Source organism: Schistocerca piceifrons, unplaced genomic scaffold, assembly GCF_021461385.2.
Source record: "Schistocerca piceifrons isolate TAMUIC-IGC-003096 unplaced genomic scaffold, iqSchPice1.1 HiC_scaffold_2521, whole genome shotgun sequence".
In the NCBI taxonomy this organism is placed as follows: Eukaryota; Metazoa; Arthropoda; class Insecta; order Orthoptera; family Acrididae; genus Schistocerca; species Schistocerca piceifrons.
The window spans coordinates 3,656,427-3,682,149 of record NW_025728467.1 but is presented as its reverse complement, the minus strand read 5'-3'; the positions used below and the strand labels follow the sequence as shown (position 1 = coordinate 3,682,149).

General features: G+C 44.8%; 1 protein-coding gene across 1 annotated transcript in view; it reads left to right on the top strand.

The window, feature by feature from the left end:
- Window positions 1-25,415, top strand: part of LOC124743721 (myrosinase 1-like) — a 113,257-nt gene extending 87,842 nt beyond the window's left edge. Inside the window, exons 10-11 of the mRNA XM_047248887.1 lie at window positions 19,388-19,554; window positions 25,326-25,415. Coding sequence (XP_047104843.1) covers window positions 19,388-19,554; window positions 25,326-25,415 — 257 coding nt within the window. The remainder of the gene's footprint in view (window positions 1-19,387; window positions 19,555-25,325) is intronic.
- Window positions 25,416-25,723: the final 308 nt, after the last annotated feature.

Below are 25,723 nucleotides of genomic sequence, written 5' to 3'. Positions count from 1 at the left end.
ATTTTGCATCTGATTGGAGCTACATGACTCCCAGGAGAAGTAACATACCTTGGCCTAGGCTCGTTACTCGCTCATGGAGAAGTCTGAAGCGATACATTTGTATGAAATAACGACGCCATTTCTGTGTTAATCCGTCAATGTGATGGTGTGAAAGTTGTCGTAAACTGGCAGTTTGCATCGGAATGAAGCTACATGACTCCCAGGAGAAGTTCTATACATTGGCCATAGGCTCGTTACTCGCTCATGGAGTAGTCGGCAGGGTCGCATTTTTATTGAATAGCGACGACTTTTCTGTCTTAAATCGTCAATTTGAGGGTGAGAGGGTTACAGCAAACTGGCATTTTGCATCGGAATGTAGATAAATGACAGCCCGAAGAAGTTCCATACATTGGCTGTAGGCTAGTTACTCGCTCGTGGAGAAGTCGGCAGCGATGCTTTTGTTCTGAATAGCAAAGTAATTTCTCTGTTAAATCGTCAAATTCACAGTTCCAGGATTACAGTAATCTGGCAGTTTGCATCGGATGAAGCTACATGAATCCCAGGAGAAATTCCATACGTTGACCGGAGGCGCATTACTCGCTCGGAGATAAGTCACCATCGATGTTTCCCCTATTTAATAGCGACGCCATGTCTGTCTTAAGTCGTCAATTAGAGGGTGCGACGGTTACAGTAAATTGTAAGTGGTTAATCGGAAAGAATCTACATGACTCTCAGGAGATGTTCCATGCGTTGACCGTAATCTCGTTACTCGCTAGTTGGGAAGTCGGTAGTGATGGTTTTATATTAAATAGCGACGCAATTCCTGTGTTAAATCTACAGTTGGATGGTGCGAGGGTTACAGCAAACTAACAGTGGTACATGGGTAAAAAGTTACATGAATTCCAGGAGAAGTTCCATACGTTAGCCATAAGCTTTTTACTCGCTCGTGGAGAAGTCGGCAGCGATGCTTTTGTATCACATAGCGACGCAGTTTCTGTGATAAATCGTCATTTTGAGGGTGCAATGGATACACCAAACTGGCAGTGGTGCATGGGAGATAAGTTACATGAATCCCAGAAGAAGTTCCATACGTTGAGCGTAGGCTCGTTACTCGCTCATGGAAAAGTATGTTGGGATGCTTTAGTATTGAATAACGAAGCATTTTCTGTGTTAATCCGTCAATGTGAGGGTTGCCATAAACTGGCAGTTTTCATGGGAAAGAAGCTAAATGACTCTCAGGAGAAGTTCCACACGTTGGTCGTAGACTTGTTACTAGCTAGTTGGGAAGTCGGCAGTGATGATTTTGTATCAAATAACGACGCAATTTGAGGGTGAGAGGGTTACAGCAAACTAACAGTGGTGCATCGCAAGAAAGTGCATGAATTCCAGGAAGAGTTCCATACGTTGGCCGTAGGGTCGTTACTCGCTCGTGGAGAAGTCGGCAGCGATGCAACGACGCAGTTTCTCTGTTAAATCACCATTTTCAGGGTGCGAGGGTTACAGCAAACGGGCAGTGGTCCATCGGAGAAAAGTTCCATGACTACCAGGAGAAATTCTATACAGTGGCCGTAGGCACGTAATTCGCTCGTGGAGTAGTCGGCAGGGATGCTTTTGTCTTGAATAGTGACCCATTTTTTGTGTTAAGTCGTCAATTCGAAGGTGTGAGTGCTACCCAAACTGGAAGTGGTGCGCCAGAAAAAATCCACATGAATTCCAGGAGACGTTCCATGCGTTGGCCGTAGGATCATTCCACCCTCGTAGAGAAGTCGGCAGCAATGCTTTCGCATCGAATATCAGAGCAATTTTTGTGTTAAATCGTTAATGAGAGGGTGTGAGGTTTAAAGTAAACTGGCTGTTTGCATCAGATTGAAGCCACATGAGTCCCAGGATAAATTAAAGGAGTTAACCGTAGGCGCGGTACTCGCTTGGAGAGAAGTCGGCATCGATGTTTTTGTTATTGAATAGCGACAACGATTCTGTCTTTAATCGCCAATCTGAGGGTTACAGTAAACTGGCAGTTTGCATCAAAATGAAGCTACATGACTCCCAGGAGAAGTTCCATTCGTTGGCCATAGGCTAGTTACTCGCTCGTGGAGTACTCGGTAGCAATGATTTTGCATTGAATAGCGACGCAGTTTCTGTGTTAAATCGTCAATTTGAGGGTACGAGGGTTACAGAAATCTGGCAGTTTGCATCGGAATGATCCTACATGACCCCCAGGAAAAGTTCCATACGTTTACCACAGGCACGATACTCGCTCTGAGGGAAGTAGGCATCGATGTTTTTGTTATTGAATAGCGACAACATTTCTGTCTGACATCGTCAATTTGAAGGTGCGAGAGTTACAGAAAACTGGAAGTGGTTAATCGGAAATAAGCTACATGACTCTCATAAGACGTTCCATACGTTGTCTGTGGTCACGTTACTCGCTCGGGGAGTAGTCAGAATCGATGCTTTAGTATTGAAAAGCGACGCAGTTGCGTATTAAGTACAGTAAACTGGCAGTGGTGCATCGGAAAAAAAGCTACATGAATCCCAGGAAAAGTTCCACACGTTGGCCGTATTCTCTCTACTCGCTCTGAGGGAAGTAGGCATCGATGTTTTTGTATTAAATAGCGACGCAATTTCTGTGTTAAATTGTCTCACCGTCAAGTCGGCAATGTGGGGATGCGAGGGTTACAGTGAACTGGCGATGATGCTTCGGAAATAAGCTACATGTCTTCCAGGAGAGGTTTCATACGTTGACTGTAAACACGTTAGTCGCTCGGGGAGAAGTAGGCATGGATACTTAAGCATTGAATACCGAATCAATTTCTGTGTTAAAATCGTCACTGTGATGGTCCAAAGGTTACAGTAAACTGGTAGTGGTGTATAGGAAAAGAGCTACTTGACTCCTAGGATAAGTTGCATACGTTGACCATAGGCGCGTTACTCACTCCGGGACAGGTCGACTTGGATCTTTAAATATTGAATAGCGACTCAATTTCTGTGTTAAGTTGTCTATTTGAGGGTGCGAGGGATTCAGTAAACTGGCAGTGATGCATCGGGAAAAAGCTAAATGACTCCGAGGAGAGTTCCAAACGTTTACCTCAGACGTATTACTCACTCCTTGCGAAGCAGACATGGATTCTTAACTATTGAATAGCGATCCAATTACAATGTTAAATCGCCAATATGAGGGCGACAGAGATACAGTAAACTGGATGTGGTGTATCGCAATACAGCTACATGACTCCCATTAGAAGTTTCATACGTTGAGCGCATTCGCGTTACTCGCTTGGCTAGAAGTCGGCATGGACCCTTTAGTACTGAATAGCGACGCAATTTATGTTTCAAATCATCAATGTGAGGGTGAGAGAGTTGCAGGAATGTGACATTGGTGCACCGGAAAAAACATACATGACTCCCAGGAGAAATTCCATACATTGAACGTAGGCGAAATCCTCTCTCGGCGATAATTCGGCATGGATCCCTTAGTATTGAATAGCAACGATATTTCAGTGTAAAATCGTTAATGTAGGGGTGCGAGGGTTGCAGGTACCTGACAGTAGAGCATCATAAAAAAAAAAGCTACATGCCTCCCAGGAGGAGTTCCATACGTTGACCTTAGGCGCGCTATTCGCTCGGGGAGAAGTCGTTATGTATCCTTTAGTATTGAAGAGCGACGCAATTTATGTGTTAAATAGTCAATACGAGGGTGGGTGTGATACAGTAAACTGGAAGTGGTGCAACGAATAGAAAGCTAAATGACTCCCAGGATGTGTTTCAAAACCTGAAAGTAAGCGCGTTACTCGCTCGGAATGAAGTCAGCATCGATCCTTCAGTTTTGAATTGTGACGCAATTTCTGCGTCCTATCGTGAATGTGAGGGCAATACTGTTACAGTAAACTGGCACTGATGCATCCAAAAATATCTACATGACTCCCAGGAGGTAGTATGTAAGTTGACAGTTTGCGCATTACTCGCTCCGGCAGAAGTCGCATGGAACATTTAGTATTGAATAGCGACGAAATTTCTGTGTTAATCGTCACTGTGCGGGTGCGAGGGTTACAGTAACCTGTCCGCGGTTCATCGGAACGAAGCTACAGGATTCCCAGGGAAGTTCCATACAGTTACCTTAGGCGCGTTATTCGCTCGGGAAGAAGTCGCATGGAACATTCAGTACTAATTTGCTAGGCAATTGCAGTGTTAAATAGTCAGTGTGAGGGTCCAAGGGTTACTGTAAAATGGTAGTGCTGCATCGGAAAAAAGCTTCATGACTCCCAGGAAGTTTCCACACGTTGACAGTAGCCGCATTACTCGCTCCGTGAGAAGTCGGCATGGATCTATCAATACTGAGAAGCGACGCAACTTCTGTGTTAAATCGTCAATATGACGTCCGAGGGTTACAATAAACTGGCAGTGGTGCATCGGAGAAAAGCTACATGTCTCTCAGGACAACTTCCATACGTTGACCGTAGGCGTGTTACTCACTCGGGGAGAAGTCAGGATGGATCCTTTAGTATTGAAAAGCGACGGAATTTCTGTGTAAAATCGTCAAATTGAGGGTGCGAGGGTTACAATAAACTGGCAGTGTGGGATCGGAAAAATCTACATGACCCTCAAGAGAAGTTCCATACGTTGACGGTAGTCACTTTGCTCGCTTGCGGAGAAGTCGGCATGGATTATTTAGTATTGAATTGCGACGCTATTTCTGTGTTAAATCGTCAATGTGATCGTGCAATGGAAGTGGAAACGCTCCCTAATCTTCTTTCCTCCTTTCACTGTCCATCTCCTCCGTCCCCTCTCATTGTCTATCCCCTCCTCCTTCCCCGTACCTGACCTTGTATCCCCCTTCTCATCTTGTCCACCCTCACTCTACATGTCTTCCTGCCTCCCCTCTACTTCCCATTTCCTGAAACTGGCAATTGTTCATCGGAATAAAACTACATGACTCCCAGGAGATGTTCCACACGTTGACCGTGGGTGCTTTACTCGCTCGGGGATAAGTCAGCATGGATCATTTAGTGTTGAATAGTGACGCAATTTGTGTGTTAAATCGTCAGTGTGACTGTGTGAGGGTTACAGTAAACAGGCAGTGTTGCATCGGAAAAAGCTACATGACTCCCAGGAGGTGTTCCACATGTTGACCATAGGAGCGTTACTCGCTAGGTGAGAGGTCGGCATGGATCCATGAGTATCGAATAGCAACGCAATTTCTGTGTTAAATCGTCCATCTGAGGTTGGTAGGGTTACAGTAAACTGGCAGTGGTGCATCGGAAAAAGCTACATGACTACCAGGAGGCGTTCCATACCTTGACCGTATTCACGCTACTCCCTCAGGGAGATGTCGGCATCGATCCTCTAGTATTGAATAGCGATGCCATATCTGTGTTAAATCGTCAACGTGAGAGTCGCTCGGGTTACAGTAACCTGTCATTGGTGCATTGGAAAAAAGCTATATGACTCCCAGGATGTGTTCCATATGTTGATCGTAGGCACATTACTCGCTCGATGTGGTGTCGGGATGGATCCTCTAGTGATATGTGAAGTTCCTGCGAAACTTGACTACATGATCTGCATGGACTTGGTTGTGGGGGACATAGTCAACTTGCTTTTAAGAGACACAACGACCCATTGCATGGCACTTCAGAATGCTGCCAATTTCCGGAAGCTACCTTAGACATTCTTTAATCCTCTTGGTGTCTGGTGCCACATTCTTGGAAACAGAATGAATCGGCCTTTTCACCATAACAATAGATTAAACTCCACGTACCAATGCACGATATGTCCCTTCTCCTCAAATGACACCATTTTCACTTCGACGAACAATGACGAAAGAATGACAAAGCTCCCAACGCTGAAAAAATCAGGCAGAAACCTAATGTCATTATGCACACAAATAATAGACGTGAATCAAAGAAAGATGCATTATTTACATCAACAATGAATCGGCTATCGAGGAGCTTGTAGATATTGCGCTGACCTCACAATGCTCCTCTAAGATGGCGATCTTGTGCACTTTGGATCCAGTTGTCAGAACCCCTAGCTGGTAAAGGTCTTTCTGTAGTTGATACTCCCATCGCTTTCTGGGTCTTCCGGTTGCACGGATACCATCACGTCTTCCAATAAGTACTGCTTTTGCCCATTAGGTGTCTGATCTCCTAGGAATGTGGCCTGCCAAGATTATAATCCGATATTTCTCTCTCTTTTTTCGTGATTTCTATTAGGCTTTGTGAATTATTCATATTAGCATAAACATAGGCTATTATAAACACCAGTAACAACTGCCAAATAATCTAGCTGACGTTTTAGACATCAATAAAATAATGTAAACTACTCTATTAACTGTAATATCTAAAAACAGTTAAAATGATATTAAAATTGAAACTTACCTGGAAACCGTTTAAACAAGATTTCAATACGCAACTTTGCCGAAAACAGCAAATATAATAAATTTGTCTACAAGGTCATAATAATAATAATAATAATAATAATAATAAACCCCGTGGAGGCCTGGGAAAAGAATAGGCCTCCGGTATGTTCTGCCAGTCGTAAAAGGCGACGAAAAGAACAAACCACTAATAGGGCTAACCCCTCTTTTAGTGTGATTAGTTGGTTCAGGACAGAACTAAAGAAGCCTCGGACAAGCGCCGTCATGGTCGGGGACGACGCTTGAACCCTATGCCCGCCCACAATGGTAACTACACTGCTAGCTAACTGGAAAATGATTTAAATCTAAATAGAGGTGTTTTGCAGGATATGCTTCCTGCAACCACCCTAGAAGGAAAACAAAGACAGAGGATGAGATGGTCAGATGAAGTTACTCGACACCTCATGTTCTGTTAACCAAGCAACAAACCTAGGAACCAACACAACTGGATACAGATCACAAGTATACACAACATTTATTACCAGTCGTAAAAGGCGACGAAAAGAACAAACCACTAATAGGGCTAACCCCTCTTTTAGTGTGATTAGTTGGTTCAGGACAGAACTAAAGAAGCCTCGGACAAGCGCCGTCATGGTCGGGGACGACGCTTGAACCCTATGCCCGCCCACAATGGTAACTACACTGCTAGCTAACTGGAAAATGATTTAAATCCAAATAGAGGTGTTTTGCAGGATATGCTTCCTGCAACCACCCTAGAAGGAAAACAAAGACAGAGGATGAGATGGTCAGATGAAGTTACTCGACACCTCATGTTCTGTTAACCAAGCAACAAACCTAGGAACCAACACAACTGGATACAGATCACAAGTATACACAACATTTATTACCAGATACCCAGAATTAAAATGTTTAACAGAACAACGACTAGCTGATCAGATCCGTGTAATAATCAAAAATAACAGGATACCCCAGTCAGAATTAGAAAACATCAAACAACAAGTACAACAAATACTGGAACAAAATAATGTGCAATCAGAAGAGAAAGAAAATACAGTAAAGGACTCAAACGTCCCAGAGCAAACAAACAAAGAACAACACACATCAATTAAACAATCAGAGGAAAACGAAATCTTAAGACAGCCACCAGAACAAGCACATAGAACACGAAGTGACACACATGTTAGATATAGAAGAAAAATTTCAGCTGACACATATAGAGAATACAAAGACACAAATAAAGACATTAGACCATTCTTGCATAGACCGCCAAATAACCCACAAGTCGAAACAACAGTAAAAACTATCAACACAATCATACACAACAAAATAAATGAAAACACAACTATGGAAGAGTTACAATTAATGTTTTATATAGGAGCACTCACTACACTAAATATACACACTAGGCAGAGATCAGAACTAACCAACACACAGAAGAAACCCACAAAACCAGCATGGCAACACACGCTACAGATCAGAATAGAAAAACTGAGAAAAGACATTGGACAGCTAACACAATTTATAAGAAATGAAATGTCAGAAAAAAACGAAAAAGGTTAGGTAAAGTCTCACAACAAGAAGCGATAGAGCAATTAGATGAAAAGAAGCAGAAATTACAAGCATTGGCCAAACGACTTAGACGATACAAAAAAAGTGAAAATAGAAGGAAACAAAACCAAACATTCAACACAAACCAAAAGAAATTTTACCAGACAATAGATAAGACACACATTAAAATAGACAATCCACCAAACATAACAGACATGGAACACTTCTGGAGCAACACATGATCAAACCCAGTACAACATAACAGACATGCACGGTGGATACAAGCAGAAACAGACACATACAAGATGATACCACAAATGCCTGAAGTGATAATTTTGCAACATGAAGTCACCCAAGCAATTAATTCTACTCACAATTGGAAAGCCCCTGGAAAAGATAAAATAGCAAATTTCTGGCTAAAGAAGTTCACCTCAACACATTCACATCTAACTAAATTATTTAACAGTTACATTGCAGACCCATACACATTCCCTGATACACTTACACAAGGAATAACTTATCTGAAACCTAAAGATCAAGCAGACACAGCAAGCCCAGCTAAATATCGCCCCATAACATGCCTAGCAACAATATACAAAATATTAACTTCAGTCATTACACAGAAATTAATGACACATACAACACAGAACAAAATTATAAATGAAGAACAAAAAACTGTTGCAAAGGAGCACGAGGATGTAAAGAGCAACTGATAATAGATGCAGAGGTTACATATCAAGCTAAAACTAAAGAAAGGTCGCTACACTACGCATACATTGATTACCAGAAAGCTTTTGATAGTGTACCCCACTCATGGTTACTACAAATATTGGAAATATACAAAGTAGATCCTAAATTGATACAGTTCCTAAACATAGTAATGAAAAATTGGAAAACCACACTTAATATCCAAACAAATTCAAATAATATCACATCACAGCCAATACAGATTAAGCATGGAATATACCAAGGAGACTCATTAAGTCCTTTCTGGTTCTGCCTTGCTCTGAACCCTCTATCCAACATGCTAAATAATACAAATTATGGATACAATATTACTGGAACATACCTACACAAAATCACACATTTGCTATACATGGATGATCTAAAACTACTGGCAGCAAGAAATCAACAACTCAACCAATTACTAAAGATAACAGAAGTATTCAGCAATGATTTAAATATGGCTTTTGGAACAGACAAATGTAAGAAAAATAGCATAGTCAAGGGAAAACACACTAAACAAGAAGATTACGTATTGGATAACCACAGCGACTGCATAGAAGCTATGGAAAAAACAGATGCCTATAAATATCTAGGATACAGGCAAAAAATAGGAATAGATAATACAAATATTAAAGAAGAACTAAAAGAAAAATATAGACAAAGACTATCAAAAATACTGAAAACAGAATTGACAGCAAGAAGCAAGACAAAAGCTATAAATACTTATGCTATACCAAAATTGACCTACTCATTTGGAGTAGTGAAATGGAGTAACACAGATCTAGAAGCACTCAACACACTTACACGATCACAATGCCACAAATATAGAATACATCACATACATTCAGCAACAGAAAGATTCACATTAAGCAGAAAGGAAGGAGGAAGTGGATTTATCGACATAAAAAACCTACATTATGGACAGGTAGACAATTTAAGAAAATTCCTTATAGAACGAGCAGAAATTAGCAAAATACACAAAGCAATCACTCATATAAATACATCGGCTACACCACTACAATTTCATAACCACTTCTACAACCCTTTAGTTCACATAACATCAACAGACACGAAGAAAGTAAATTGGAAAAAGAAAACCCTACATGGTAAGCACTCGAATCATCTAACACAGCCACACATCGATCAAGACGCATCCAGCACATGGCTAAGAAAAGGCAATATATACAGTGAGACAGAAGGATTCGTGATTGCAATACAGGATCAAACAATAAACACCAGATATTACAGCAAGCATATTATTAAAGATCCCAATACCACAACAGATAAATGCAGACTTTGCAAACAACAAATAGAAACAGTAGATCACATCACAAGCGGATGTACAATACTAGCAAATACAGAATACCCCAGAAGACATGACAATGTAGCAAAAATAATACATCAACAGCTTGCCTTACAACGTAAACTTATAAAACAACACGTTCCCACATACCAGTATGCACCACAAAATGTACTGGAGAATGATGAATACAAATTATACTGGAACAGAACCATTATAACAGATAAAACAACACCACATAACAAACCTAACATCATACTCACCAATAAAAAGTAGAAATTAACACAACTAATCGAAATATCCATACCCAATACAACAAATATACAAAAGAAAACAGGAGAGAAAGTTGAAAAATACATCCAACTGGCTGAGGAAGTCAAGGACATGCGGCATCAGGATGAAGTTGACATTATACCAATTATACTATCAACTACAGGAGTCATACCACACAATATCCACCAGTACATCAATGTAATACAGCTACATCCAAACTTAGATACACAACAACAGAAATCCGTAATTATTGATACATGTTCAATTACCCGAAAGTTCCTAAATGCAATATAACATATACCGTACAGTAAAAAGGAAGTCAATAATTCTGAGAAATTTCTTGCTCACACTAAGACCTATGTTTGAAACTAGCAGACTTCTCTTTGCCAGGAATTCCCCTTTTGCCAGTTCTAGTCTGCTTTTGCTGTCCTCCTTGCTTCGCCCATCATCGGTTACTTTGCTATCTAGGTAGCAGTATTCGTTAACTTCATCTACTTCGTGACCATCAGTCCTGATGTTTTCTCTCTGTTCTCATTTCTGCTACTTCTCATTACTTTCACCTTTCTATGATTTACTCTCAGTCCATAATCCGTACTCATTTTACTGTCACACTTCTTCACTTTCACTGAGGATAGCAATGTTGTCAGCGAATCGTATCATTGATATATCACCTCGAATTTCAATCCCACTCCTGTGCGTTTCTTTTATTTCCGTCATTACTTTGTCGATGTACAGATTTAACAGCAGTGGTGAAAGACGACACACCTGTCTTACACCCTCTTTAACCCGAGCACTTCGTTCTTGGTCGTCCACTCTATTCCCTCTTGGCTCTTGTACATGTTGTATACTACCCTTCTCTCCCTGCAGTTTACCTTTATTTTTATCAGAATTTCGAACATCTTGGCCCATTTTACGCTGTCTAACGCTTTCTCCAGGTGGACAAATGCTATGAATGTGTCTTCATTTTCCGCAACGTCAGAATTGTCTCTCCGGCGCCTTTACATTTGGTAAAGCCCAACTGATCGTCATCTAACATACCTCAATTTTATTTTACATTCTTCTGCATATCATTTTCGTCAGCAAATTTCATGCATGAGCTATAAAGCTGACTGTGTGATAATTCTCACACTTGTCAGCTTGCCGTCTTCGGAATTGTGTGGATTATTTTTTCCGAAAGTCAGGTGGTATGTGGCCAGATTCATAGATTCTACAAACCAACGTGAACTGTTCCCCAATGATTTTAAAAATTCTGATGAATTTTATCCATCCCTTCCACCTTATTTGATACTAAGTCCTCCAAAGCTCTTTTAAATTTCGATTCTTGTACTGGATCCCCCATCTCTTCTAAATCGACTCCTGTTTCTTCTTCTATCACGTGAGACAAATCTTCCCCCTCACGGAGGCCTCCACTGTACTCTTTCCACCTATCCACTCACTCCTCAGTATTTAACACTGCAATTGCCGTTGCACTCTTAAAGTTATCAACCTTGCTTTTAATTTCACCGAATGTTGTTTTGACTTTCCTATATGCTGAGTCAGTCCTTCCGACAATCATTCATTTTCCGATTTCTTCACATTTTTCATGCAGCCATTTCGTCTTAGTTTCGCTGCACTTCCTGTTTATTTCATTTCTAAGTTTCTTGTGTTTCTGCATTCCTGAATTTCCTTGAACATGTGTATGCTCACTTCTTTCACCAATCACCTGAAGTATTTCTTCTGTTGCCCATTGTTTCTTCGCAGCTACCTTCTTTGTACCTATGTTTTCTTTTACTGTGGTGTCACCGCCAGACACCACACTTGCTAGGTGGTAGCTTAAATCGGCCGCGGTCCATTTAGTACATGTCGGACCCGCGTGTCGCCACTGTGTAATCGCAGACCTAGCGCCACCACCAAGGCAGGTCTCGTGATACGAGAGAGCACTCGCCCCAGTTGTACGAGAACCTAGCTACCGCCCTAGTTGTATGAGAACCTAGCTACCGACCAGTTGTACGAAGCCTTCTCTCTCATTAGCCGAGAGAGACAGAATAGCCATCGGCTAAGTTAATGGCTATGAACTAGCAAGGCGCCATTGGTATCAGTGCCTATAGCTTACGAGTATTCAAGAGAGATGTATTCCAAGGACTAATAAAAAGATAAGTAATAAGCATCTACATACTTTTCTTCTTATTCATTTATAAGTTCTCATGTTCCAGACTTCACGCCCGTCTGCTTTAGCCGTGCGTGCACTATCGGCTACAGCGTTAGTCTAGAGTTCATTTTCAGCAATCTCAACTTCACGGTGTCGGCCCAGCTACCGACACAACATTTATTGGCGACGAGCAAAAGAGTTTGTATTAATTCGTTTGCAACATTGGCGACGATTTAAAGTGTTCTGATTGCTTACATTTAATTGTGTCATGGCTTCGCCACATTCTCCAGATGTACTGTCCGAATTTTATCGCTTGCAGAATCAGCAGACGCAGGCGTTACTGGATGCCCTTGGACAGCTCGTCCAGGGTCAACGTACCATTCAAACCGATGCGGCCGCCGCCGCTTCTTCGCTACCGCTGCCTCTAAACGCTGTTGCACCTCCCTTTCGACCATACGTGGCAGCCGATGAGACGTGGCAAGAGTGGTCTCGCCAGTTCAACTTCCACCTTGCTGCCTACAGAATTCAAGGTAATGAGCGGCAGCCGTTTTTGCTTTCTTGTGTCGGTGTGTCCACATACCGTGTGATAGTGAAATTGTTTCCCCGACGAGACGTAGCAACTCTGTCATACGAGGAAATTTTGTCTGCATTAGATGCCTATTTCAAAGAAACAGTTAATGTGGTTGCAAAACGGTATACGTTTTTTCGTACAAAACGTACGGCCGGTCAAACTAATAGGGAGTGGGTAGCAACATTGCAAGGACTTACTAGGGACTGTGCCTTTGAATGTGACTGTGGTCTTTCTTATTCAGATACAATGGTGCGTGATGCAATTGCACAGAACGTTTCTGATGTTCGCATACGGGAGCAAATTTTGAAACTAGTTAATCCCTCCCTTCAACAAGTGATAGACATATTGGATAGACAGGACACACTTGACTGTGCTCAGGAATCTTTTGAAACTTCGCCAGCCGTGTGTAACATTAACCGGCCCGCTGGACGCGCTGCGCGGCCCGGTAACCGGGCCTTGCGCACGTCGACACAGCGACCGCCGCGTGCTAAGCCAGGTGTGCCGCGCCAGCCCACAAATGCAGTGAAATCATGCCCGCGGTGTGCTACTAGACATTCGCGTGAACATTGCCCGTCACGCCAAGCTATTTGCTTTTTCTGCAATAAGAAAGGACATGTTCAAAGTGTTTGCCAGAAAAAGCTCAGATCAGACAATCACAATCATTCCAGGCCCTTTGCTTCGCGCCGGAATCGAACCAAGGACACTCAGGCTCGTGGACCTTCGCCTATGGACATTCATGTCGTTAATTCCACTTCGTCCAGTGACACTTTCTCTAACAGTACCTGTGATCGTCCCACAAAAACTGTGCGACGACGTCGCCGGAAATCACGTCACTTAGCAAGTGATTCTGTACCAGTGTCTGTTCCAATTGCACAAAACAGTCGCTCGTGTCGTCAGCAGAACAATAAACTTTTTGTGGACTTAGACTTTGAAGGCAAAGTGATACCATTCCAGCTCGATACCGGAGCTGCAGTTTCATTGCTCAATCACGACACGTACAAACAACTGGGCGCACCTCCGTTGCGTGCCGCAAATGTTTAGCTAACTACATATTCCGGACAGAAAATTCCTGTGTTAGGACAGTGCAGCCTTCTTGCAACATACAAGGGACAAACAAAACTGGTGTCATTTTACGTTCTTCGTTCTTCTACGGCAGTGAACTTGTTTGGTCTAGATTTATTTCAGTTGTTTAACATGTCTATTGTAAATCAGGTCCTATCAGTGAATCAGACTGTGCCTACAGACAGTGTTTCTCGGCTGTGTGACGAATTTGCAGATATTTTTGCACCGGGCTTAGGTTGCGCTAAAAACTATGAAGCACATTTAGAACTGAAGGTAAACGCGCAACCGAAATTTTTCAGGGCGCGCAATGTTCCCCACGCATTGCGTGATGAGGTCGCAAGAACGTTACACGATCTCGAATCACAGGGTGTAATTGAACGTGTGCAAGCTTCTCTCTGGGCCTCACCCTTAGTAATTTTGCCAAAACCTTCCGGAAAATTGAGACTTTGCGTGGACTTCAAGGCCACAGTGAATCCACAGCTAGTGACTGCTACTTTTCCTTTGCCCCGCCCGGAAGATCTTTTTGCTAAACTGTGCCCGGGAAAATATTTTTCAAAGTTGGACCTAGCCGATGCGTACTTGCAAATACCGGTGGACGACGAATCCCAGCGCGTATTGGTGGTTAACACGCATCTTGGATTGTACCGCTTCAAAAGACTGCCATTCGGGTGTGCATCCGCCCCTGCCTTGTTTCAGCAATATTTACAAACTATTTGTGCGTCGGTCCCTACTGCAGCAAACTATCTGGACGATATAGTGATCTCCGGACAGACAGAAGAAGATCATCTTGCGAACTTACGAACATTATTTCAGGTCTTGCGGCAAAATGGTCTTCGCTTGAGGAAGGACAAATGTGTGTTTTTTGCTCGTGACTTACCATACCTGGGACATGTCATTAATGCCCAAGGCATACATCCGAGTCCAGAGCACCTCCGTGCCATACAAGAATTGCCTTCCCCTCAAAATGTGAAACAGCTACAGAGTGTGTTGGGTAAAATTAATTATTACAATAAATATGTGCGCAATGCCTCTTCCATTTCAGCTCCGCTTCATCGCTTACGCCGTAAAGGTGTTCCGTTCGTCTGGACGACGGAATGCGAACGCGCCTTTCGCCAGTTGAAATCGGCGTTGCTTTCTAATACTTGCCTTACGCCATTCGATCCCCAGAAACCCCTTTTGTTGATGGTAGATGCATCGGATTTCGGGATCGGTGCTGTGCTTGCGCACAAAGTTGGCTCCCATGATCGCCCTATTGCCTTTGCGTCCAAATAGCTCTCGTCTGCGCAAAGAAATTATTCACAGAAAGAGAAAGAAGCTTTGGCTCTCGTGTTTGGTGTTACTAAGTTTCATGATTTCTTATATGGTCGTCACTTTACCATCATCACAGACCACAAACCTTTGACATCGCTTTTTCATCCGACCAAGCCTGTACCTCCACGTACAGCGCAGAAATTCATTCGCTGGTCTATTTTCCTCTCGCAGTACCGCTACGATATCTTGTATCGGTCCACTGCTAAGCACGGAAACGCCGATCCGTTGTCCCGTTTGCCTGTTGCTGAGGATAAAGCATTCGATTCTTCCGAACTTGCTTGCATGTTCATTGATTCGGAAACCGATGAAGTGGTCGAATCGTTTCCGATTGATTTTCGTCGTGTCGCTACAGCCACAGCTGCTGACCCTGTCCTTGCTCCTGTTTTACGTTTTGTTGCTACGCAATGGCCTTTGTCAAAGTCTCGGATCGAGGATCCGTTGGTTCGCCGATTTTTTGCTCACAAGGACAGACTTTTTGTTCGACGTGGTGTTTTGTTGTTGCGTTCTGATAATGATCAGTCCAGAGTCGTGGTCCCACGTTCGTTACAGTCCTCTGTTTTACGGCTTCTTCACCAAGGACATTGGGGTATAGTGCGAACGAAACAACTTGCTCGTCAGCACTGTACTTGGTTCGGAATCGATGCTGCGATTACGAATATGTGTTCTTCGTGCCCGGCGTGTGCCGAACAACAATCCGCACCGCCGCGGAAAGTCTTTGCATGGCCAAAAGCCACTTCCCCTTGGCAACGCTTGCACATTGATTTTGCTGGTCCATTCTGGAATGCTCGATGGTTGGTTCTGGTCGACGCCTTCAGTAATTTTCCTTTTGTTGTCCGGATGTCTTCCACGACGTCCTCCGCCACCATCCAAGCGTTGTCTGCTATCTTTTGCATTGAAGGTCTTCCGCAGACTATTGTTTCCGACAATGGCCCACAATTCATGTCCGCAGAATTTCAGTCTTTCTGCCAGGCCAATGGTATTCAACATCTGACATCCGCGCCGTTTTCGCCTCAGTCCAACGGTGCCGCTGAACGATTGGTCCGGACTTTCAAGTCACAGATGTTGAAATTGAAAGAGTCGCATTCTCGGGAGGACGCATTGTTGCTCTTTTTGTCTTCGTATCGCTCTCAGCCCCGAGATGGTCGCTCGCCGGCTGAGTTGCTCCACGGTCGTCCTCATCGCACCTTGATGTCTTTGCTGCATCCGCCGCATCAGGTTCCTGTGCAGCGGCAGACTCCTGCTTTTGCTCCAGGCGACGTTGTATTTTATCGCAACTATCGAGGTTCACGGTGTTGGCTCGCAGGGCGCATTCTTAGCTGCCTCGGCCGCGCGATGTATTTGGTTTTGGGGGCCTCTGGTGAGGTGCGTCGGCATCTCAATCAGCTGCGCCTCTGTCGTCGCTCGGGTTCTGCCGCTCCCCGTCTGCTTTCAGCGACGGTGCCGTCCGGTCAGCGCCCTGGGGACCCATCTACTGGCTCGCCTCATCCCCAGGTGTTACCGACGATGCCTTCCATTTTGCCCCATGGCGACGCGCCGCCGCCGCTGCAGCAGCAGCAGCCGCCGCCGCCGCCGCCGCCGCTTGTTCTCCCGCCGGCGCCGCCCGCATTCGACGCTTCGTTGCAGCCGCCAAGCGCCTCCCAGGGTCACGCGCCGCCGATCGCTTCCCGTGACCAGCTGTCCTCCGCCATGGAACTCCCGCCCGCTCCGGACCACATGACGTCATCGCGCGTCGGCTACCCCGACGCAATGGAGGTTGATCCTTCGGTCCCTCCTGTCTCTTTACGGGCGCATACACCGCATGTTGACGTGCACCCTGGACTAGTTTTTCAGGCGTTTCCTAGCTCCCCTCGGACCGAATGGCCGGGTGCGGGTGGCACAGCCTCGCCTGTTGTTAGGCTCCCCACCTCATCGCATACGTCAACATGTGGTCCTCCCCACGGCGGGCGGAAGCCTTATCACACGACCGTTCGCCGATTTGCGGGGGAGGAATGTGGTGTCACCGCCAGACACCACACTTGCTAGGTGGTAGCTTAAATCGGCCGCGGTCCATTTAGTACATGTCGGACCCGCGTGTCGCCACTGTGTAATCGCAGACCTAGCGCCACCACCAAGGCAGGTCTCGTGATACAAGAGAGCACTCGCCCCAGTTGTACGAGAACCTAGCTACCGCCCTAGTTGTATGAGAACCTAGCTACCGACCAGTTGTACGAAGCCTTCTCTCTCATTAGCCGAGAGAGACAGAATAGCCATCGGCTAAGTTAATGGCTATGAACTAGCAAGGCGCCATTGGTATCAGTGCCTATAGCTTACGAGTATTCAAGAGAGATGTATTCCAAGGACTAATAAAAAGATAAGTAATAAGCATCTACATACTTTTCTTCTTATTCATTTATAAGTTCTCATGTTCCAGACTTCACGCCCGTCTGCTTTAGCCGTGCGTGCACTATCGGCTACAGCGTTAGTCTAGAGTTCATTTTCAGCAATCTCAACTTCACGGTGTCGGCCCAGCTACCGACACAACATTTACAACTTCTGTAATTTCCCTGTTTAGACACGTAAGTCTTTTCCAACTCTACTGCTTACTGAGCTATTCCTTACTGCTGTATTTACAGCCTTAGAGAATTTCAAGCATATCTCATCATTCCTTAGTATTTATGTATCCCACTTCTTTGCATATTGATCCTTCCTGACTAATCTCTTAACCTTCTGCCTGCTCTTCATCACTACTGCATTGTGATCTGAGTCTACACCTGCTCCTGGGTACGCCTTACAATCCAAAATCTGATTTCGGAATCACTGTGACCATGAAGTAATCTAACTGAAATCATCCCTTATCACCCGACCTTTCCCAAGTTTCCTCCTCTTCTTGCGGTTCTTGAACAGAGTATTGATAATAAATAGCTGAAATATATTACGGAACCAAAATCTTCTTTCTCCTCTCTCATATTACGGACCACAATTAGTCTTTCTCCTCTCTCATATTACGGACCTCAATTAGTCTTTCTCCTCTCCCATACTCTCCCGCAACATTTTCTTCTTCTCCTTTCCCTACAACTGTGTTCCAATCCCCCATCACTATTAGATTTTCATCTCCCTTTACCTACTGTATTACCCTTTCAATATCCTCATATACTTTCTCTATATTTTCATCTTCAGCTTGTGATGTCGGGCCGGTCGGAGTGGCCGTACAGTTCTAGGCGCTACAGTCTGGAGCCGTGTGACCACTACGTTCGCAGGTTCGAATCCTGCCTCGGGCATGGATGTGTGTGAAGTCCTTAGGTTAGTTAAGTTTAATTAGTTCTAGGTTCTAGGCGACTGATGACCTCAAAAGTTAAGTCACATAGTGCTCAGAGCCATTTGTGATGGCATGTGTACCTGAACTATCGTTGTTGGTGTTGGTGTGATGTCGATTCTGATAAGAACAACGCAATCACTGAACTGTTAACATTAACACACTCTCTGTCCTACTTTTCTATTCATAGCTAATCCTACTGCCGTTTAACCATTTTCTGCTTCTGTTGATATAACCCTACACTCATCTGACCGTAAATCGCTGTCTTATTTCCATTTCACTTCAGTGGCCCACACTACAGCTAGATTGAGCCTTTGAATTTCGATTTTCAGTTTTTCTAGCTTCCCTACCACATTCAAGTTCCTGACATTCCACGACCCGACTCGTAGAATATTATCCTTTCGTTGGTTATTCGATCTTTTTCTCATGGTCATCTTCCCCTTGGCAGTCCCCTCCCGGAGATCCGAATGTAGGACTATACCGGAATCTTTTGCCAGTAGAGCGCTCATAATTACTCTTTTTCAATTACAGGCCACATGCCCCGTTGACACACGTTATGTGTCTTACATGCAGTGGTTTCCATTGCCTTTTGCATCCTCATACCGTTGATCATTACTGATTCTCCCGTCTTTAGGTGCATTTTCCCACCCCAATGGCAAGAGATTGTTCTGAACCTCTGCCCGCTTCTCCTCCCTCTTTGACAAGGCCGTTTGCAGAATAAGGGTGACCTCTGTTAATGCGTCAGGATTAGCAAGGAGGGGAGAGCTGCACTCGTGAAGAAAACATTTTTATAGCCACGAATGTTTAATGCCGTAAACAGGCAGGCCTAGAGAAGCAGCCGGGACTGAATGGGCAGAGAGGCGGGGAGGAGAGGAGGGCGTCTGGTCGGTTTGGAAGCTGCCAGCAGGTGAGAGCGGACGGCGCCTCCTCTCCCGGCAGCAGGCCGCCGTTCCACCCCAACTTGACCACCTCAAAGCCTCCCTACTGCTGGGTCAGTTCGTAAGACGCGCAGTTCGGTAGCGTTACCTCGGCAGCAACACGTGAGATTAGCTGCTGATGGTTCGACACTTGAGTATTAGAGTGGTTCTATCCCGTTTTGGACAACGTGACTATGACACTGAAACTTACTGCGAGGCGGAAGGCACTGACAAACAGAAAGTGAAAAGTAAAAATCAAATTTTTATACTAGTAAACCCATTCAGCAACGGCCCCCACTGTACACTTCTTATGCCGGAAGTCAAAGATGCTAGCTCTACACTAAATCAGTACAGCTGTAATCGTTTCCCACAGATGGATACAGAGTTGAACTTGGTACCATTCTTCTGCTTTCTGGACAAACAAGCTATTTATATTTCGTGGTAATTGGAACCAATATTTTGTATTTTCACAAAAATACCACTGCTTTAGTGGATGCCAGCCTATAATCAAAGTCATCCATTTTCATTTCCTTAGTCAACACAAGCATGACGAGAACTATTTTCTGTGGATCCTTATTGTGCAACAATCTTGCCCAATATTCGTACACTTTAAGTATTTCATGTGTTACAATAGAAGTAAGAAGGTTATCATAGTATAGTAATCTGTTTTCATTCGAAATCGTCCTTGATAAAACTGCTATTTCTCCTGATGCATAATTTGGAAATTCCCACTCAAGAGCTTGATTTCTCCATTTATGTCCGCAGTACTCTTACGCAACAGTTAGAAGCTCCTTTTACTAGCTTCATTTGTTTGTGTTGTTTTATCACAAAAAGTGGTACTTACCTGGAAGAAAAACATTTAGAAAAATGGTAATAAACCTAACACTAAAAGGAGTCTGATATTTACGGATGTAGATCAAGGAGTTGTGGTCGCGTGAAAAAATATAGTAAAAAGGAGTAGCGTTGCTGCCTTTGAATCATGGGGTCCTGGATTCGATTCCCAGCCGGGTTAGGAGTTTTCTCTGCCTGGTGACTGGGTGTTTTCGTCGTCATCATTTCATCATTATGATTTGTGAGAGAGACTAAATTGGAGTGTGAAAACTAAATGGACTGTGTAAAAATTGGGACTTTGTACGGACGCTGAAGAACGCGCAGTTGAGCGCCACACAAACCAATCATCAGTGATTTAAAATAAAAATACACTCCTGGAAATTGAAATAAGAACACCGTGAATTCATTGTCCCAGGAAGGGGAAACTTTATTGACACATTCCTGGGGTCAGATACATCACATGATCACACTGACAGAACCACAGGCACATAGACACAGGCCACAGAGCATCCACAATGTCGGCACTAGTACAGTGTATATCCACCTTTCGCAGCAATGCAGGCTGCTATTCTCCCATGGAGACGATCGTAGAGATGCTGGATGTAGTCCTGTGGAACGGCTTGCCATGCCATTTCCACCTGGCGCCTCAGTTGGACCAGCGTTCGTGCTGGACGTGCAGACCGCGTGAGACGACGCTTCATCCAGTCCCAAACATGCTCAATGGGGGACAGATCCGGAGATCTTGCTGGCCAGGGTAGTTGACTTACACCTTCTAGAGCACGTTGGGTGGCACGGGATACATGCGGACGTGCATTGTGCTGTTGGAACAGCAAGTTCCCTTACCGGTCTAGGAATGGTAGAACGATGGGTTCGATGACGGTTTGGATGTACCGTGCACTATTCAGTGTCCCCTCGACGATCACCAGTGGTGTACGGCCAGTGTAGGAGATCGCTCCCCACACCATGATGCTGGGTGTTGGCCCTGTGTGCCTCGGTCGTATGCAGTCCTGATTGTGGCGCTCACCTGCACGGCGCCAAACACGCATACGACCATCGTTGGCACCAAGGCAGAAGCGACTCTCATCGCTGAAGACGACACGTCTCCATTCGTCCCTCCATTCACGCCTGTCGCGACACCACTGGAGGCGGGCTGCACGATGTTGGGGCGTGAGCGGAAGACGGCCTAAGGGTGTGCGGGACCGTAGCCCAGCTTCATGGAGACGGTTGCGAATGGTCCTCGCCGATACCCCAGGAGCAACAGTGTCCCTAATTTGCTGGGAAGTGGCGGTGCAGTCCCATACGGCACTGCGAAGGATCCTACGGTCTTGGCGTGCCTCCGTGCGTCGCTGCGGTCCGGTCCCAGGTCGACGGGCACGTGCACCTTCCGCCGACCACTGGCGACAACATCGATGTACTGTGGAGACCTCACGCCCCACGTGTTGAGCAATTCGGCGGTACGTCCACCCGGCCTCCCGCATGCCCACTATACGCCCTCGCTCAAAGTCCGTCAACTGCACATACGGTTCACGTCCACGCTGTCGCGGCATGCTACCAGTGTTAAAGACTGCGATGGAGCTCCGTATGCCACGGCAAACTGGCCGACACTGACGGCGGCGGTGCACAAATGCTGCGCAGCTAGCGCCATTCGACGGCCAACACCGCGGTTCCTGGTGTGTCCGCTGTGCCGTGCGTGTGATCATTGCTTGTACAGCCCTCTTGCAGTGTCCGGAGCGAGTATGGTGGGTCTGACACACCGGTGTCAATGTGTTCTTTTTTCCATTTCCAGGAGTGTACTTATTGTCATGCTGCAATTTTCATTATATGAGAAAAAATAATCAGTGCGTTATGTATTTCCAACACCAATCCACGTACCAGTACTTCATACAACAACCAGAGTAGGGGGGGGGGGGGGGGGGGGAAACCACATACACACATTCCTGTCTGCAAATACACATTTTAAATGTATGTCAGCGTCACACAAATAGTGCGTTTAGAAAATTAAAAGCTAATTTTGCGATTCCTTAATTTCTCCAGGCGTATTAGTTGATCAAACAATCCATGGGTGTACTGCCGGTGCGTAGTGTCCAATGGGCACAAGACAACAGTTTCCAGACATGTCCCGTCGTCAGGTGCTCTGACGAACTTATTTATTTATTCTTATATCTTTCATTCCACCTGAAGGAGACGGTGGCAGGAGGGAAGCATAGACCTTCCCAGCCAATAGTTGTTTGTGCACCTGTGACTATTTAGGTAACTGGTTGCTTATTTAATTTTGCAGGACTTTTCACTGCATGTAGATGGATGGCTGAGAGGAAGATGATGTTCATTAAGTTTCCTTCATACCGAATCCCAGCATTTTCCTTATGGCTGAACGAAAAAGGTCTGGGTCGATGAAATAGCAGTAAGGATTAGTTGCCTGTTCGTCAGGTATCTTCATATTATCTCAGTGGTCTTGATAACATAGCGTGATCTTGGAATTGTTGATGCAGAAAATTTATGTGTAATTCTGTAGAAGATGAGAAACTTTAAAATCTAGTCGATGTAGAGACTATTTTCTTTCTGTGGGTGTCCATCGAAGTAACTTGACTGAGTAGTTTGTTCTTTCTATATCAGGTTGCTACATCATTCCAAATCCTTGTACATGTTCTTCATTTGTGGACAATTTCACTGATTTCTTCGTTTTCCAAAGGATTATGTTGGGGTGCATTCGATACTGCATCGAGAATAATGTAGGGAGGAAAAGCATACTTCAGTTTCGGAAAATTAAACGTTGTAGGATCGTACTGGAAGAGTGTTTTTGTAAGTTTGTTGTTACGTAGTGATGTTAAACCTGAATCTGGTGATTTGTTCTTTTATTCCGTTAGTATTATCTTGGTTTCAAATTTTTAGTAAATCGGTGCATGGGTAGGAGCAGGAAAAGGTGAAAATCCCTCAGTACTGCAGTGTGAATTAAAATCACCTTTACTTTAGTAACAAGAGTAATACATAACTTTGCCCTGAGGTGCGACGCTGAAGCAAAGTGTCCCAGCCGTCTGCTCTTGATCAAATGGGCTGAAACAGGAGCAGAGCTCCAAGAGCTCTGCAGCTCCGGCCAGAGTGCGCTGTCGTCGGTGACCCGTAGTGCCAACTTATGAACCTATGCCGTGGCATTGTTGCTATTTATACCACATAACCTGAAACGACGCACCGTCGTTGAGCATGGCTTCCGACGGCGGGTGGCCGGCGGCGCAGCTGAGGGGCCGGACAGTGGAAATGCCGGGGCGCGCTGTCCACCCGCGACCCCGAATTGCTCGCGAGGGGGCGAGGGAAACGACTCGTGGAGAACCTGCCCAGGCCGTGCACCGGCACTGGGTATGCTCAGATGAGGAGACAGAGCAACTACCTCCATGGGCAAAGGTGACGACGGTGGCGTGACGTCAGCCCGTCGGTTCTGCCACTGCAGAGGAACACAGCGGCGGCGGCGCTGTGGACGTGCCCTTAGCGCTAGGATTTCACCCGGAACAAGTCCCACCCATTCACCCGCCTCCACGCCTATCCATAGTGTAAGGCCCTCTCCTGAACTGTCGCCAGTTCCGCAAACTCGAAGCTACATCAAAGTTGTTATCATCACAGTCCAACACATGTTACACTGTGATGAAATTCAGTAATGATAAGAAATTTAAGTTTTTCTGGGTAGTAATATAACATGAATTCGCATTATTAAAGAAATAAAAATATTTATAGAGAATTGAAACCATCGCCAGCAATAGAAAACAAAAAAATAACGTGATGTTATTTAAGGGCAATAAGGACAAATTTTCATTAACTAATTCACTTATTACAATACGTTTATTTGAGGGAAACAGAGCAAACACACAATGCTGAAACAATGGTCTTCAATCTGTCATGTTGGTAGTAAAGCCACGGATGCAGTCGACTAACTCTTGTCTGAAATCAACGTTATATAGAAATAAGTGAAAGTCGTTTTGTTTATGTAGGTCCTCATAGTAACTCACGAAAATAAAAGAATATAAGAATGCCATAAAGTAGAAATTCCTAATAAAAGCAGTAAGGTATTTTCTTATGTGACATATTTCGTTAGTATTTGCATTCAGTGAATTTTAACTTGTAAATTCTTCCAATACTATACCTGTGCATTACAAACGACGTTTAAAGATTTGTGGCTGTTTCTGTGTGATTAATGTCCTCTATGCTGTTGCAAACGTTGCGGGAAAATAATCTGTTATTACCTGTCCTGTCTATTTTTAACAAAAAGATTTAATAATGTCATAAATGTCAATCAAACCATTTTAAAAAATTGTAATGATGTGCATGTTTGTCACAGAGCAGTTATGGTGGAAATAAATGCTGCAGTGTTTCATGGCTTTAAAACGCCCTTCATGTTGTGCTAGCTCTTCTTCCACCCCTAAAACTTTTCAGCAAAACTATTCAATCAATAACACGCAAAAACAGCCTGGATCGATCTAGCAAGACCAGAGTAATTTTGATGCCCTCTGGAATTATAATGAACACTGGTGCTTGTTTCGCATATAGTGTCAGTTCCTCTTTCTCCGAGCAAATTATTCTTTGAGGGTAGGTTATCCCTGTTTTAGCTTCGGGTGCTTTTTCTCACACAGAAGTATGTTTCTTCACAGGCTATTCATCTGAATACTGAGTTGTCGTATTTAAAGAATTCAGTGCTTAATTGTTTTCTCTTATGTTTGCTGTGGAAGTACCGTACCGGGCACAGCTGAGGCCAACTGCACGTTTTTTGTAACGTGTCTTTTAATTATCTGGTAAAATTTAAGACCTAGCAAGATATTAATTTAACATTCACTCCGAGTGCAGCCGAACGCGGTAAATCACGTGGGTCAACTGAAATGATGCTGAGGCGCGGAACAGAGACCGGGAAAACCGGGGATGAGTGGGTGGGACTAGTTCCGGGTGAAATCCTGGCGCTAACGATTCCTGGGCGGTGGCGACGATGGCCGGAGTTGGGGCTGTGGCCGCAGTGAGAGGCGTCCGTCCGGTGCAGGGACCAGAGCGGCAGTGGCCTACAATTCCGCCGCGAAACAACCAGCGGCAGAAAACCGAGGACGGCACGACTGGATCTGGTGTTGCTTGAAATCGCCGGAGGGACCAGAAAAATAAGGCGCGGCCAAGCTGGCGAATAATGCGCCCCTGCTCCCGGCGCTGCCTGCCAGAGAAAACGCGATAGAACACCAAATCGTGCAGTGCAAAGCCAGAACGAGGCGAAGCAGCGGGAGCGCGCGGCGGCGGGTGCAATTGCTGCAGGAACGACCGATGGGCGCGGCCATGTTGCAGTTCCGCTGGGGAGCGGGTGCCGCGCGGCTGGGAAGGATATGGAGCAAGGAAAGTCCAGTGCGCGCGCTCGCAAGAATGCGTGGCGAGCAACTTGGTTGTTGTAATGGA